Consider the following 17,013-nt stretch of genomic DNA (forward strand, 5'->3'; position numbering starts at 1 on the left):
ACATAAGGCTTAAAGCTTTAGAACAGCTGGTATTCAGAAGATAGCCTGAGATCTGGTTTAGTAGCCATGAAATCCATGAACGTCAAGGACCAGGATTTTAGGCTTGTAAAGATGTATTTGTGCATATGAATATGCTCTTGTATGTGGTTGACAACAGCCGCATAAGTGAGGAAATGAAACTGAGTGTTTAAGGAGCTTGGAAAGAAAAGTAAATGGCCTGCATTTGTATAGCGCTTTACTCAGTCACTAAGGACCCCAAAGCACACTACACTACATTCAGTCATTCACCCATTCACACACACATTCACACACCTCGCACTGACAGAGGCGAGGCTGTCAGTGCGCCCCAGTGTCTGTATTTCTTTAAGTTGCTTGAAAACGTTTCACCTCTCATCCGAGAAGCTTCTTCAGTTCTAGGGTCAAATGGTGGAGAAGCTTCTCGGATGAGAGGTGAAACGTTTTCAAGCAACTTAAAGAAGTCCAGACACTTTTCTTTCCAAGCTCCTTAGACTACGATGACCTGGATGACTGAGAACCTTCACAGACAAACTGAGTGTTAGTGGGTGGTTTCAGCAGGGAAGGAGCCAGAGAGAAGTTCAGGGTCTGTTCCAGTCCAATAGTCTATTTTGCTTTGGAAGGTTCCTAACTGAAATAAGTCACCTGGAAGTGTCTGTGTGACAGCCATTATAAGAGACAGACATAGTTCGACATGAACATTTTTAATACAGGGAACAAGGAAACACTTCAGTCATCACATTTACTTACATTTTCACATTAACTTTTAGCTAGAAGACTCAGTTAATGAAAATACTGTACAGAAAAGAGATGCTGACTCCACTCTTCTACTGAAACAAGGATGATAACTGACAAATCAGGACAGGTCTCACCACTTGAAAACATAATCAGACATTTCATTTGGTCTATGTAAAGTTCCTATCAAACTAAATGGGGGAGGGAGAGAATGTCCATTTCAGTGGTCAGTGGGACATAAAAACTGCATGTATGTGGCACCAGTTTAGCTCACTAGTTGAGCAGACGATCATATGCCACATGGCTAAATAGCAGTCTGGGTCCAATCTGCAGTCCTTTGGTGTGTGTCTTCCCCAGTTTCTCTTAACACATTCCTGGATGTAAAAAAACTGCATCTGATAACTCAACTCAAATCTGATAAAGAAAAAACCTTTAAGAGTTGGTCTCTTTGGCTGAAAATACGGTTTAAAAAGCTTTTCCATCACAACTTCCATACTTCACTATACAGTCGGAGAACTTGAGTTTCCAAAACTTTGTTGTACAATGACAATAAAGGGATCTTCTATTCTACTGCCTCTTGTATAATTCTTTATTTAAAAAGTATTTTTTTCACATTAACACACTAATTGGTTCAGGTTCCCATCATAAACATCTTCAAATGTACTTAAATATTAATTTTTTTGTGTAGTTTAGTTTTCTTGTGTTCTTTTTGCCCAGTAAAAATAGGCAAGTGAAAGACACTGGTCGGCTGAATGGCGCAAATGATTCACACTAAGAAAACAATTTAAAAAACCCATCAGGGTGCAGCTCAGGTACAGTTGTTAGTGGGTGCTGCTGCACACTCCGCTGGTCAGAGTCAGTTTACTCCACCTCCTTTGGTTGAGGAGTTTTCGGCTCTGTTGAACCTTTACGCGAACATCAAAAACCTCCTGGATGGCTTTTTTGAAGCAGTGAAAGTTGTAGTCAATCAGTCCTGTCAGAGAGAGGACAGAATCACATTAGTTAGAAATGAAAATACTTTCTAACACTTATATGATGTCTGAAGAACAACCCTTAAATACAAGGGAAAGTCCAAAGGTACCATATCTGAGGCCATAAAAAACAAAAAATGTATAGATCTAGGTTTGGTTTTCATGGTTTCTTTACGGTCACCTATTTGTGCATCATTGCACTGGTTTTGAACACTCTTGCTCATTTTGTCAGACAATAGAGCACTTTTTGTGTTTGGGAGTGAGATAACAAAACTGTTCAGAGGGTACCAACAGTCTTCCCCCGACTCCAGCGTTTTGCAGAATCTAAAAGAGTTCAAGCACAGTCACACCTTAAGATTGTAAACTGCACATGCTCTGTCCCTCCCTCGCAAACAATTTTCCTTAAAGGTGAGGCTGAACAGTAGATCATCTCCATGGAGACTTTTAATCTCAAGGGGAAAGAAAACTCTTCCATTGTCACTCACTGAACATTAATACCCGCCTGTTACCAAGCAACATGAGGTAGATAAAGTCAGACGAAAGAATAACAGGAATGAAGCAGAGCTAAACTATAGGTATACAGACACCAAGCACAAACACTGAATGTAAAGTGTAAATGCTGACAGCAACATCATACAAGGCCCTTATTAAAAAAAATCATGAAGGTGAAATTTAGCACCTCAGGATATGATAAAATTGCAAGCACAACTGTCCTCTAAAAACAGAAATGACAAAATACGCCATGACCTAGTTGATGAAATTCATCTCAAAATTGTGTTATGGTTCCTTTTTAGAGCCAAGTCTCATAATTATTGACCATTCTCTCCAGCTCACACACAATAACAACCAGAAATGGAGGTAATGAATAGTTACAAATACTTAAATTGTGCTTTGATGTGAAAACAGAAGAGTTTAGAAGGGCCCACATTTATAAACTAAGATGACTGAATGGAGATAGGACTTTGAAGGATCGGTCAGCTAGTTCATGCATTTATTACTTCCAGGCTGGACGACTGTAATTCATTATTATCAGGAAGTCCTAAAAACTCGCTGAAAAGCCTTCAGCTAATCCAAAATGCTGCAGCAAGAGTACTGACAGGGACTAGAAAGAGAGAGCAGATTTCTCCTGTTTTGGTTTCCTGTTAAATCCAGAATTCAAAATCCTGCTCCTCACATACAAGGTCTTAAATAATCAGGCCCCATCTTATCTTAATGACCTTGTAGTACCATATCACGCTACAGGCAGGTTTGCTGGGACAGACAGGGTGAGTCCCCGTGTTCTCAAGGCCATGAAACCAGCGATCCCGGTTTCAATCCAGGAGGTAAATGTGGAGGACTATAAATACCTATACCTCAGTCTCTATACTCCCAGCCGTTCTTTACAATCTTCTGGTCAGTTACTTCTGGCCCAGCCCAGGCACCGACTAGGGGTGATCGTGCTTTTGCCTCTGTAGCACCAAACCTCTGGAATAGTCTTCCTGCTGCCATTCGTGCCTCTGACTCCATTCAATCATTTAACCCATTTGTGCAACATCTCTAAAATTAGAAATATCCTGTCTCAGAGTGACGCTGAAAAACTAGTTCATGCATTTATTACTTCCAGGCTGGACTACTGTAATTCATTATTATCAGGATGTCCAAAAAACTCACTGAAAAGCCTTCAGCTAATCCAAAATGCTGCAGCAAGAGTCCTGACAGGGACTAGAAAGAGAGAGCAGATTTCTCCTGTTTTGGCTTCCCTTCATTGGCTTCCTGTTAAGTCCAGAATTGAATTCAAAATCCTGCTCCTCACATACAAGGTCTTAAATAATCAGGCTCCATCTTATCTTAATGACCTTGTAGTACCATATCACCCTATTAGAGCACTTCGCTCTCGCTCTGCAGGCCTACTTGTTGTTCCTAGAGTATTTAAAAGTAGAATGGGAGGCAGAGCCTTCAGTTTTCAGGCCCCTCTTCTGTGGAACCAGCTTCCAGTTTGGATTCGGGAGATAGAAACTATCTCTACTTTTAAGATTAGGCTTAAAACTTTCCTTTTTGCTAAAGCATATAGTTAGGGCTGGACCAGGTGACCCTGAATCCTCCCTTAGTTATGCTGCAATAGACGTAGGCTGTTGGGGGATTCCCATGATGCATTGAGTTTTTCCTTTCCAGTCACCTTTCTCACTCACTGTGTTAACAGACCTCTCTGCATTGAATCATATCTGTTATTAACCTCTGTCTCTCTTCCACAGCATGTCTTTATCCTGTCTTCCTTCTCTCACCCCAACCGGTCGCAGCAGATGGCCCCGCCCCTCCCTGAGCCTGGTTCTGCTGGAGGTTTCTTCCTGTTAAAAGGGAGTTTTTCCTTCCCACTGTTGCCAAAGTGCTTGCTCATAGGGGGTCATATGATTGTTGGGTTTTTCTCTGTATCTATGAAGCGCCTTGAGGCGACTTTTGTTGTGATTTGGCGCTATATAAATAAAATTGAATTGAATTGAAAACTTACCTATTCAACCTGGCTTTTCCGACTCGCTAATTCTCACCGCTCATTAATTGCTGTATCGCTACTCATTTCTCTGGATAATCATGTTCTCTCCCTGTTTCTATTTACTAATGCTTTTTGTTTGTTTTCTCTACTTTCTGTATTTTACCTTGTTTTAATGACTTACTGTTCAGTGTAATCATTTACCGTTATTTTAACTGTGAAGCACTTTGGTGTACACCCTGGCTTTCAACGTGGTATATCAATAAAATTGTACTGTATTGTAGATAAGTACATGTCTCTATTTTCTGAAGGTGGTTGAGTCTTTTCATATCTGTCAGACAATGCTCAGGATTTTCCATGAGTTTGCTGCAGCCAGTGCCATCCTCTATGATGTGTCATGCTGGGGCAGCAGGTGTAGGGTTGCAGATAGCACCAGATTCAATAAACTGGTCTGCATGGCCAGTAATGTTGTGGGGAGGGAGCTGGACTCTGGAGAGGCAGATGTTGTCCTACATAAGGACGATGCTGGACATTACCTTCCATCCACTTCATGACATGCTGGCCAGTCACAGGAGGACGTTTAGTGAAAGACTACGATTACGCAAATACACCACTGAGGACACAATAATTCATTTCAGCTTGTGGCCAATTCTTTGAATAATTCCACTAAGACAGGCACCCTAGATTAGACACCTCAGAGTAGTGTGAAGTGGGGTTGTCAGCTTAATGCTGACAAAACCAGAAGCAGAAGTCCACAACACCAGGCCAGCTCATTCGCATAAGTCTCACATGATCGTGAAGATGCTTCATAGAAGAAAGGCTGGGGAACCAGGATTGTATTAGTGGGGACTAAAGGGATTAGTTGAATGAGGATCACAGTGCTGACGGCAAGTTAGAGAGTGTCTGATACTGTCTGGCCAATCAGATGCTGTGCTCCTTCTCTTATGTTTTTACGACAACCTTTCAAAAAAGGTTTATTAACAAAGTTGTAATTTAACAACAACGTAAACTGCAGGGCTGTTTTCTGTGGGGATGAAGAGAAGGGTACATTTTAAGCAGGTGAGTGGAAAGACATGCAGGTAATCTGAGTTTGAATCAAAATCCAGTAAATTCCAAACATGCAATGGGAGAATCTGATTAGGCTGTGAGCTTTGTGGAAGAAGAGATGAAAGCGATACTAGACAAAATGTAAACTACTAAGATATGATCTGGCACAGGTGGAGCAGCGGAGCCAGTCCTTAAGCACAGTTTTTTGAAGTCTGTCAGCAGCACCAGCTGAAGGGCATGTCTTCAGAGATATAATAATAATAATAATAATAGATTGGATTTATATAGCGCTTTTCAAGGCACCCAAAGCGCTTTACAATGCCACTATTCATTCACTCTCACATTCACACACTGGTGGAGGCAGCTACGGTTGTAGCCACAGCTGCCCTGGGGCAGACTGACAGAGGCGAGGCTGCCATATCGCGCCATCACCAGTAGGCGGTAGGTGAAGTGTCTTGCCCAAGGACACAACGACCAGGAGGCCAGGAATCGAACCGGCGACCTTCCGGTTACAGATACGCTTCCCAACCCCTTGAGCCACAGTCGCATGGTTGCCTCTCATAGAACAAAGAGGCAACCCTGCACACACACATGCACATAACAGAATGAAAGAAGAGACAAAGAGAAGGAGAGCGAGAGAGAAGTAAAGAGAACGGGACAAAAAGGAGACAGAGAAAGCAAAAAAGAAATCTGCCATTGAAAATGAATGACATTTGGCTACTATAAGTCATGTAAAGAGGTGTGATATGAGAGATAACCCTCAAATCACGAAAACAGTTTTGTACTGATTCACTTGTGATCCATAATGCAAAGAAGTTAAATAGAACTACAGTACAGATACTATTTCTTAAACAGAACAAATCAAAATCGTTCACTAGTGTTGCTAACTACATAATTCAACTAGCGTGCCATTTCAGAGTGCCCAGCCTACTAAACATTGTTTTGATATTGTTAAAATCAATCAACATCAAAATTCAGGGAAAGGAGACAGGAAGAAAAAGAACAGTGATTTCAACTGAGACTTGGACAGTTGTTACAGACAATTACAATAATAACAATAATAACGTTTGTTTGTTTTACTTAGCTAGACAACTAGTATGAAATAAGAGAGGTTTATACTGCACTGTGATTACCTTTGCAGTAAAACAACATTGAATTGGCTTGATGAAAAAAATTACACTATAGAAAAATTTGTTTGGGACATTGAAGAGCCATATGCGGTATCTTAATCTTTTTCTTCTTCTTGTAGCCATCCTCTCTTCTTCCTTCCTGGAATCTTTTGTCCCATTTATCCAGATGTTCACACCACCTAAACCTTGCTTCTCTAATTTTGTCTCCAAAGCATCTGACCTTAGCTGTACCACTGATATATTTATGTCTAATCTTTTCCTTTCTGGCCACTCTCAAAGAAAATCTTAACATCTTCAACTCTCCATCTCTAGCTCCGCCACCTGTCTTTTTGTTTGTTCCACCTTCTCCAAACCATTATAGCAGGTCTCTATAGCAGGTAGGGCTGCACGATTTTGCATAAAATGAGAATCACGATTTTTTGGCTTAGAATTGAGATCACGATTCTGTCACGATTTTCTTTTCCAATATAAATATTTATTGCACTTATTAACTGCACATCAACTTCGTAACAGTTGAGACTGAACATAAAAACAATAAATAAACATAAAAACAACAAATGTCTCATATTTTGTGGTTGCTGCAAAATGTTGTACTGCTTGAAATTCCGTCTCCACCGTTGCTTGACGCTGCGTCTGTAGAGCAGGTAGTGCAACAATACAAAAATAGTTGCGGGACGGCACTGTGTAGCGTTTGTCTAGGGTGTTGATCATTTTCCTAAATCCCTCGTTTTGCACAGTGTTGATGGAGCCATATCTTTGGTCAGGTGATAAGTGATAGCCTCCGTAATTTCTTTGTGCCTGCGGGAGGTCGACGGGTATAGGGAAGCGCTGTATAAGGTTCCCGTTATTGATGTTTGGGTGGTTGACCGGGACGGATTTTCGGAGTTGGACCTTCACCCCAACTCAGGTATTTTGGGCCTGGGTGTTGTGCAGCAGGGGGAATGGGTCTATCTTGCCTTCATCTTTGCTCTGCTTGTCCTTCGGGGGTCAGATTTGTTTGCATTTGGTATGGTTTGCTTTGCTCTTACATTTGGTGAGTGCAAAAAGCCTAACAATGATTAGTCTATTCCTAATGTCCCTTTCATTAGGGATGGTTTTGTTTCCTTGGTCGGAGGTGACGATAAAGACCCAGTTAAAATTCCAAGTGACACAGGAATCTATGACTTCTATATAGTGAACTCTGTGCTGCCCTTCTCAAAGGAGTCTGACACAGGTGACTACATCCTCAGTTATGGGATGGGTTTCACCACTCTTCCTGTTCCTTTGCACAAGCTCATCTTGAATTGCGAGCTCTTCCAAGGTGACATTTCCATGGGAGTACGTCCAGCATTGCCTGTTGATGGTGTTCATTTTATTTTGGGCAATGGTAGCAGGGTTTGGGCAGATGTTCCTCCTTTAACTATTGTGACATCTGTTCCACTGTCTCAGATGAAGGTGTTGGTGAGATTCCAGAGGTTTTTTCTGCTTATGTGGTCAGACATGCTATGGCAATGACTGATGGTGACATACCCTCGAGAAGTGTGACTCTGAGTTGAAGTTTCCGTCTTTAAATGAGTTTCCTTTAACAGTTTCACAAAATCATTCTGTTGCTCATGCAACAATAGAGTTTGAAAGATTTATTCAATCGAGTGTTGCCTGAAACTGAAGTAAACAGCCCAGCGTGTGGTTTATATATTGCATAATGGTCTGTTGTTTCAAAAGTGAATCACTCTGGCTGACGACGTTGTTAGAGATGCCATTTTGAAGCTGGTAGTACCAGCCAGTTGTCAAAAGATTCTCAGACTGGCACATGATGAAAGTGGACATTTTGGGGTAAGAACTGAATTGAATTCAATTTTATTCATACAGCGCCAAATCACGACAACAGTCACTCCAAAGCGCTTTATATTGTAAAGTAGACCCTACAATGATACATACAGAGAAAAACCCAACAATCATATGACCCCTTATGAGGAAGCACTAAAACTCCCTTTTAACAGGAAGAAACCTCCCTCAGAACCAGGCTCAGGGAGGGGCGGGGCCATAAGCTGCGACCGGTTGGGGTGAGGGGGGTAAGAAAAACCTACTTGAAGCTTTTAAAATATTTTTTTTGGCCTCATGTCACAAGAGATGATGTGGCTCACATTAGAAGTTGTCATGTGTGCCAGTTGGCAGGAAAACCAATCAGCATTAACTGAACCTTTAGAACACCTTATTCTAGACTGTTTTTATGGGTGGGGGTGTGACGGCTCTGCTGGGTACTTGTTTGAGCTGTTGCAAGATTCCATTAGCTGGAGTGCAGTGGGCAAACTGATTGAGGACACCTGAGTTGGACCTTCACCCTTACATAGAGGCCTGGGTGTTGTTGAGCAGGGGAATGGATTTCTCTCTTCCCAATCTTTGCCATACTTACCCTTCAGGGTCAGATTTGTTTGCATTTGGTATGGTTTACTTTGCCTAACTTAACACTCAGCATTTATTCAACATTGTTATCCATTCACAATGACGTGAGCAATTTTACTGACTTTGTATATCAGATTACTACGGAGCCCCGCAGGGGACATGGGAGAAAAAAAATTAAGACGGACTTTTGCGAGATCTTGCAAAAACTTTTGCGAGATCCCGAGTTTGTTTTGCGAGATCCCGAGTTTGTTTTGCGAGATCCCGAGTTTGTTTTGCGAGATCCCGAGTTTGTTTAGCGAGATCTCGCAAAAGTCCGTCTTAATTCTTTTTTCTCCCATGTCCCCTGCGGGGCTCCGTAGATTACCAGTTATTAGTTTTTTGTTATTTTTCTTAAAAATAAATATTTGTAAATTGTTCCTTTGTGTCCTTCCCCATTTTTTGTCATAACCCATGAGCCAGGCTGTGACACGAGATAAATTACAAATCACATTCTCCTGGGAGTAATTACGTAATATCAATATTACATATTACGCTTCATTTGGACACGCCCACTTTACTGAACACAAGCCTTGGGGCTTTAGTGTCAAATGTATCATTGCCTCCAACAAACATTTGACCACACATAATGCAATTAATTTGCATGAATGTAATTGCTTTGATATGCTGCTTAGCGATGGTGGTGCCTCTCAAAGCAGAGCCAATGAGAATGGCAGGAGAGGGGTGGAGCAGTGGGTTCAGCGTGTGGTGTCAGGGGAGGCTGACCAACACAGCTGTTCTCCTTCGACTGGTCGTGCCTGCCCTATCTCAGTAGGATGCCAGGACGTGACGGGAGAGCAGTGTGCTACACGAGAACAAGACAGCTGGTAAGCTGCACAGATAAAGAAAATGCAGACTGCACTGTAAATTAAAAAAAAAAAAAAACAAAAAAAAGCTGTGCGCCTTGAGTCCTTTATAAAACAGAGGGCAATTACTTTTCACATAGGGCCAGTTAGGTTTAGATCATGTTTTACTTTAATTAAATAAATCACAATTTAAAAACTACGTTTTGTTTTTATCCAGGCGCTAATATTAAAATTTGATCATCTGAAATTAATTTTTCACTGCACTGCAGTCATCTTTGTAGTGTATGCCTGAATTCTGTATTAATCTTTACCAGTGTTGCACTTGATGAAGAACTTTGGATACTTAATCACATAAAAACAAAGCAACTTTACAGGCATTTCAATATGAACACAACAAAATTTATCACACTTTGAAGTGGTTCCTCAACTAGACTGAAGAACTAAACATGTTCTGTGCAAAAATATAACTGTTCATTTTGACATGATCTGCCATCTCTTTTCTGTTTTCAGCTTTCAGTGAGGGCTGTCAGCTGTCCCGTCATCTGTGTCCCCCTTTCACACTGTTTTTGTGTATGTTTAGGGTTGTCTGTTAGGCTTTAATAGATGTCCTTCAACACTGAATTAGCACAAAGATTTAATGAACCTGCTGCTAGATGTTTACTCCTGGTATCTTCACTGTGGTAAGACTTTTTTTGCACAAGGGAAAAGTTTGCATTCTAAAGTGAAAGAGTATGTTGTAATCCAAAGCATTTCCTGTAAATAACCAAGTAGCTTTGGTGCTTAAACCGGACTGAAATAGTCCTTGAAAAAAGAAAGAAAAGTCAAACAAAAGTCTAAAATGGAACTCCTACATGGGATGCTAATCCTTGTTTTCTGGGTGAAATTGCATTGTAACTCAACCCCACCTACCTACAGAAAATAATTTTTCCTGTTTTAATACTCCAGACCAGGGGTAGGCAACTCCAGGTCTCAATTGCCAGTGTCCTGCAGGTTTTAGATATTGCCCTTTGTCAACACTCCTGAATCAAATGATTAGTCCATTACCAGGCTTCTGGAGAACTGTTGGGGAGGTAATTTGGCCATTTGAATCTGCTGTGTTGGATCAAGGACACATCTAAAACCTGCAGGACACCGGCACTCGAGGCCAGGAGTTGCCTACCCCTGTTCTAGACTCATTGTATTTAGCACTAACCTGCACTATAAAAATGGTCCTAGATAGGTAACACCTGGATTATGTGGGCTTTAAAGTATGACTAGAAGGGTTCCTGACCAATTCATATAGGTGTGTGTTGAGCTGAGGATAAGAATGTGCTGCTTGTTAATTTCCTACTTGCAGGGGATCAATCCATCTTTAACTTAAGAAAAGAAAGCATGATAATGAATTTCGCAATAGGGCTACTTCCTGACATGCTTATAAAGGTAGTGAATATTAATGAACTGACCTTTCCTAGCAAAGCTTTCCTTGCGGAGGAAGCAGACCATGGCAAGAAACTTGGTGACCTCTTTCAGGTATATGACTGTGGTGTTGTTCAGGTGAATGATGGCCATAGAGTCTTTGTCATGGGGTAAACCAGCTTCAGTGTTTGGCATACTGAAGGAAAGAAGACAGAAAAAAATAGCTCAGATGAACTTCAAAGATAATATTAAATTTTACATAATCCTGAGACACAGTGTAGGCTTTTGCTGAGGGAGCATTATATTATAGCTTCTTGTTTTCAACAGGTTAAAGAAACTGCCAACTGCCTAGGTAAATCCTGCTTTTACCCAGAGGACTTCAAAATGTAGCAAGAAAGTTGGAGAGAAAAGACGTAGCACCCTGAAATGGATAGATGGATGGATGTATAGACTCTCTGCAGGTAATCTAAGTTTGCAAAAGCACTGAGGAAGAAGCCTGAACTTTCACTTTTCATCCAAATTCAGAAGTACAATCCTTACACCCCCCCCCACACACACACACACACACACATATTATCACACCAAAAAAGTTATGTTCATGGGCTTTCAATTTCCACACCATCTATTTCAATCTGCAGTTGTGAGTTTGAGAATTTAAAAAAATAACATGATTTAAAATGTACTGTCATCAGCAAATAATACTAATTTTAATATATCAGATATCTTTACAAATGTCATTTATACATTTATATAAAAACGAATAGCTCCGGACCCAGTACATAAACCTGAGGAAGCAATGTCCAAGCATGGTAAGGATTATTCTCTCAACTTTACACTTTTAACATGCATCATGCAAGTCTTCAGTGGTTTTTCCTGGAGTCATCAGGTGTTTTGAGTCTTTCAACGTTATATACCCTCACCCAGGTGGGGGTGATCAAGAGCCACACATCGCTCTCCCCACTGGATCCACAACCATCTTGACACAACCTCTGCGACTTCAGTGACCAGCTTGATAACCTTGTGCTTTCTTGCGCCTGTGATGCCCAACTTGCTGAAGGTCCTGAAGCAGGACTGGACAATGAATCCTCTGCACCCACCTCTGTGTTCACACCTCACTTGCCACCCATCCCTTCTACACTTTTCTACTAGCCCTGGATATCCTTTTTCTCTCATTAGGCTCCTCCATGTGATGCTTCCAACAGTCACTTCTATTAGGATGACCTGCTTTTTGGCTTCTGAGATCAGACATGATGCTGATCTCAGGCTTCCCTGATTAGCTGCCTAACTAAGCCTGTGTGCCTCCAGATATCCTGACACTTTTGGGATTCCCTGCTTCTGGCCTGAAGTGTCAAGGTAGTTGTGCCTCAGGAGGTAGTCTGTTAGATGCCTGGCAACAATGGTGAAGAAAATCTCAGCTTCAACACTAAGAAGGGAAATAATTCTGAATTGATCGATATTTTTGGACTCTTCCTCCTCTGGAATCCACACCCCTTCTGCAAACCTCCACTGGTAAGCTACCTTGCCCCTCCTCCAGATCACTTTGAGGACCCTCCAGAGTCTGTGGAGTAACCTAGGGCAGTTGTTATACACCTTATACAGTACTCCAGTCAGCCCTGGGGGGGTTCCTCTCGCCGTCTTGACCACCTCCTGGACCTCCTTCCCTCCGGGCTCCTTCTCGTCAAAGTCCTGTGTTGGTCCAGGAGGATCTATTAAGGCTCCCCGAATTTATCTCCATAGTTGCTTATTAGATGATGGTCAACTCTGTTTTGGAGCAAGTGAGCTGGCCATTGTGCTTCTGTCCCAGCAGCGGTTTCATAAATCCAAATAGATTTTCCAGAAAGACAGCTAGCTTTCTGGCCCTCTCCTTCCTCTGCCTCTTATGCTCCTCAGTCCTTCTCAATGTTAGCAGCTTCTTCCACAGGATGCCACGCAACTCTACGAGGGGTCCTTTCTGAGCATGTGAATTGTTTTTGCTCGGTTGTTCTTCGTGTAAGGTTTTGCTACACTCTCCAGCACTCAAACTGCTCAGCTGCTTGGCTGATGATGATGGTAGCCTCATTGTCTGGAGGTGGTAGTCAGCTTCTCCCTTGGCTGTTGCTTCCAAGATGGCATCGACATCATTGTCGAACAGTGGCCACTCCTCCTTCTTACAAGCTTGGGGCCACTTGACCTATGTTCTGATGACTGGTCATGTGTCGCCTGGAGGTTCTGGGCACTCTGAGGTGTCTCCCTGCCTGGCTCCTCCAGCATGTCACCAGAACAAGGGCCTGAATTCTGTGACACTTGCACCATCTGCACATATTTCATCTTGACCTGGTGGATTTTGGGGCTATACAGGTTCTTACAGATTTTGTTGCAAATGGATCTCATAATCATTATTGTGTTTCCATTGCCATGATCTATTAGCATTTGGTCTGTCTGACTAGGATTCTCATTCTCCCTCACTCTCGTGCTCTCGGAACCCTTGGGGGTGTTTCTCCGTAGGTCAATCTGTAGCTGTAAACAATTTTAACCCAATGCAGTACAACCCCCTTGACCCCATACCATTCCAGTTTTATTTCATGATCAAATGTAGTAATACTCTGCCTGCATACTGTTTATGATGTCTAGTGTTTGTAATCTCTCAGTTTATTCAATTAATGCGGTTTGATCTGAACCCATATTGAGTGTTAAATGGACTGATTCTTATATAGCAGTTTTCTACTCTCCCAGAGTACTCGAGGCGCTCTATAGAACATGCCACATTCACCCATTCAAACGAGCACTGTTTCTATGCTTTGAAGTCCTTTCGAACTACCATTCACACATATTCATACTCCAATGGATGCATCGGAGAGCAACTTGGGGTTAATATCTTGCCCTGCATTTGGCAGGGGAGCCAGGGATCGAACCACCAACCTTCCGATGAATAGACGACCTGCTCTACAGCCACCCAGAGAATAACTAATATTTATCTAAGAATTTATCTAATTGTTTATTGAACAGTTTTTCTGGGATTTTTGAGAATTGTGGTAGTAGAGAAACAGGCCTGTAATTTGTGGCGTCAGAAATTTTAGCTAGTTTCATTTTGTTTCTGAACTTGCTTCTATGATCTTCTATGATCTATGAACACCCAGCTCGCCCCTGCGGGCGGTCAATCCTTCAAGCTCGGGTCCTCTACCAGAGGCCTGGGAGTTTGAGGGTCCTGTGCAGTATCTTAGCTGTTCCTAGGACTGCGCTCTTCTGGACAGAGATCTCCGATGTTGTTCCTGGGATCTGCTGGAGCCACTCGCCTAGCTTGGGAGTCACTGCACCTAGTGCTCCGATTACCACGGGGACCACCGTTACCTTCACCCTCCACATCCTCTCGAGCTCTTCTCTGAGCCCTTGGTATTTGTCCAGCTTCTCGTGTTCCTTCTTCCTGATGTTGCTGTCATTGGGAACCGCTACATCGATCACTACGGCCGTCTTCTTCTGTTTGTCTAACACCACTATGTCTGGTTGGTTAGCCACCACCATTTTGTCCGTCTGTATCTGGAAGTCCCACAGGATCTTAGCTCAGTCATTCTCCATCACCCTTGGGGGCGTCTCCCATTTTGACCTCGGCACTTCCAGGCCATATTCGGCACAGATGTTCCTGTACACTATACCGGCCACTTGGTTATGGCGTTCCATGTATGCCCTGCCTGCTAGCATCTTGCACCCTGCTGTTATGTGCTGGATTGTCTCAGGGGCATCTTTACACAGCCTGCACCTGGGGTCTTGCCTGGTGTGATAGACCCCAGCCTCTATGGATCTTGTGCTCAGAGCTTGTTCTTGTGCTGCCATGATTAGCGCCTCTGTGCTGTCTTTCCGTCCAGCTTTGTCCAGCCACTGGTAGGACTTCTGGATGGCAGCCACTTCTATGCCATACCATATGGAGTAGGGGCCTGTCCTTCCATGATGGTTCCTCCTCTTGCTTCTCTTCTTTCTCTGGTTTCTGCTAGCATGTGTCTGTTGTGGCCATCTTCCTGATGTACTGATGGATGTTTGTTGCCTCATCCTGGATAGTGGTTCTAACACTCACTAGGCCTTGGCCCCCTTTCTTTTGCTTAGCATACAGTCTCAGGGTGCTTAATTTGGGCTGAAACCCTGCATGTATGGTAAGGAGCTTCCTTGTCTTGTCAGTGGCTCCTATCTCCTCCCTTTGGCCAGCTTATTATCTAGGTGTTCATTGCCCAGATCATGTTCTTCCCATTCAGCTGACTCTTCAGGACTTGCCTTACTCTCTTCAGGTATTTGGTGGTTCTGGCTTCTCTAGTGGCCTTTTCATGGTTCCTATTTGCCTGCATGATTCCCAGGTACTTGTAGCGGTTCTCAATGTCAGTGTCTGCAATGTTGCCTTTTTGAGAAGAGGCCCCCACTCATATCATTGAGCTTCTTCAAACTTATTCTCCAAACTGGATCCACGGATAGTGGTCTTCTGGCTATTCCACAGACTGGTTTGAAAACAAAGTACGATCCTGCTTTTCAAACATTAACGCCAAAAGTGTGGAACAGTTTACCTCCCATTTTACACACCATTGACTCTTCTTTTAAAAAAACAGCTGAAAACTAATCTATTTAGACATGTATTTGGGTAATGTTCTTATGTATTATGTTGTTTTTGTCTGACGTATTTTTAAATTCCCTGAAAAGCACTTTGCAATAGACTCTTGTCTTAAAAAGTGGTATATAAATAAATTTTACTTCACTTTTTTTCTAGTTCTGTTCATTATGATTTAGGGTTTTTTTTTTCATATCATTATAAAAAAAACACTGATATGAAATTATTAAAATATTGTTCTTTCACATAGTACGTGGCATGTGCTGCGCTGACTGCTAACTAGAGTGAAGGACAGAAATTTTGTGTTGGGCTGACTGCTCCGCTCTGCTTATATATCATTTCTTGCAGCAGCTCTATGTATACTAGATGCTCCTGTTCCTGGTCATTTCAAAACATGCATCTCTTTGATTTTGTATGCTCTATGAGAGTTTGTGATGCATTCAAAAGTTTTATAAAAAAAATGTATACCTCATTCATAAAAAAGAAAGATTTGTAACTATCTATAAAGGCTCTGGAGGTTCCTATATATGCACATAAACTGTGTCAAAAAGTTCACCGCGTGCATGAGCGAGTACTCCTTGCTGGCGCACTTGCGCTGTGCTTTGCTCGATGCAGATGTGAAGTAACTCAAAAGCCAGTTGCCATGTTCTTTCTACTGCGTCATATGTCTGATGTGTACTAGGAGTGTCTAACCACCTTATAATAATACACTCATTGCAGTGCTCTGGACTTCAGACCACTATGACTGCTAAATGCTAAAAACACTGACGCCACTGTAAATCGATGAATGTTTTCAGAGTACAAGAGTCTAATGGTGTAGTTGTCCTGCACCATTAGAGGCCAAACTTGAGGCTGAGAACACTCTTTTTCATATTCTATCAGCTGTTGCAAAGTATTTTAATGAGCAAGGGCCTGCTGCAGTTTTGGCCCAGTGGGTGTGTCTCTCCTGCCTTTGGTACCACTCTTCTGTTTAGCTTACTCTAACCCGAAAAGGAGACCAGAAAAGAAGGGCTATAGGGCTAGAGAGCTTTTGGCTAGGGTGTGTGTTGAGCTTCACTCCTAAACTCAAATAGTGACCTAGATTCTGACTGTGGTGTGAAGGCACTCTTCAAGCAGGAGGATTTCTCTGCATATCAGGGTGGCAGGAAAGTGCCTTAACAACACCGGTACAGTGAGTCCAATCACCTGTTTATTTCTGCGGTTGCTCCTTCAGGCTGGACAAACTGAGCACAGTTTGTTTGGGATTCCCTTTGCTGATCGATTGGAAAATGCGAAGTGGAAGGTAGGGTTAATCAGTGCAACTGGCTGTCTCAGCTCTCTCCCCTTCTTTCCATTCACCAAGCACCAGGTTATTTATTTGGTTGGCTTTGTCTGATTGTTGTACACTATTAATTGTATTCAGTTAATAAATTAGTGTATTTTGATTGAAGTCATTTCTCTCCCATTAATTCCATGATGTAAGTAAGTA

At 42.3% G+C, this 17,013-nt stretch overlaps 1 protein-coding gene across 1 annotated transcript in view; it reads right to left on the reverse strand.

The window, feature by feature from the left end:
• Nucleotides 1-711: 711 nt before the first annotated feature.
• The window catches only part of rragd (ras-related GTP binding D), a 58,508-nt gene continuing 42,206 nt past the window's right edge, over nt 712-17,013 (reverse strand). The window contains exons 6-7 of the mRNA XM_084915448.1: nt 11,029-11,177; nt 712-1,723 (exon numbers count right to left, since the gene is read on the reverse strand). Of these exons, the coding sequence (XP_084771574.1) occupies nt 1,572-1,723; nt 11,029-11,177 (301 nt within the window). The 3' untranslated portion in view covers nt 712-1,571. The remainder of the gene's footprint in view (nt 1,724-11,028; nt 11,178-17,013) is intronic.

Source organism: Perissodus microlepis, chromosome 19 (genome assembly GCF_051167445.1).
Source record: "Perissodus microlepis isolate ML-2025 ecotype Zambia chromosome 19, ASM5116744v1, whole genome shotgun sequence".
Taxonomy (NCBI): domain Eukaryota; kingdom Metazoa; phylum Chordata; class Actinopteri; order Cichliformes; family Cichlidae; genus Perissodus; species Perissodus microlepis.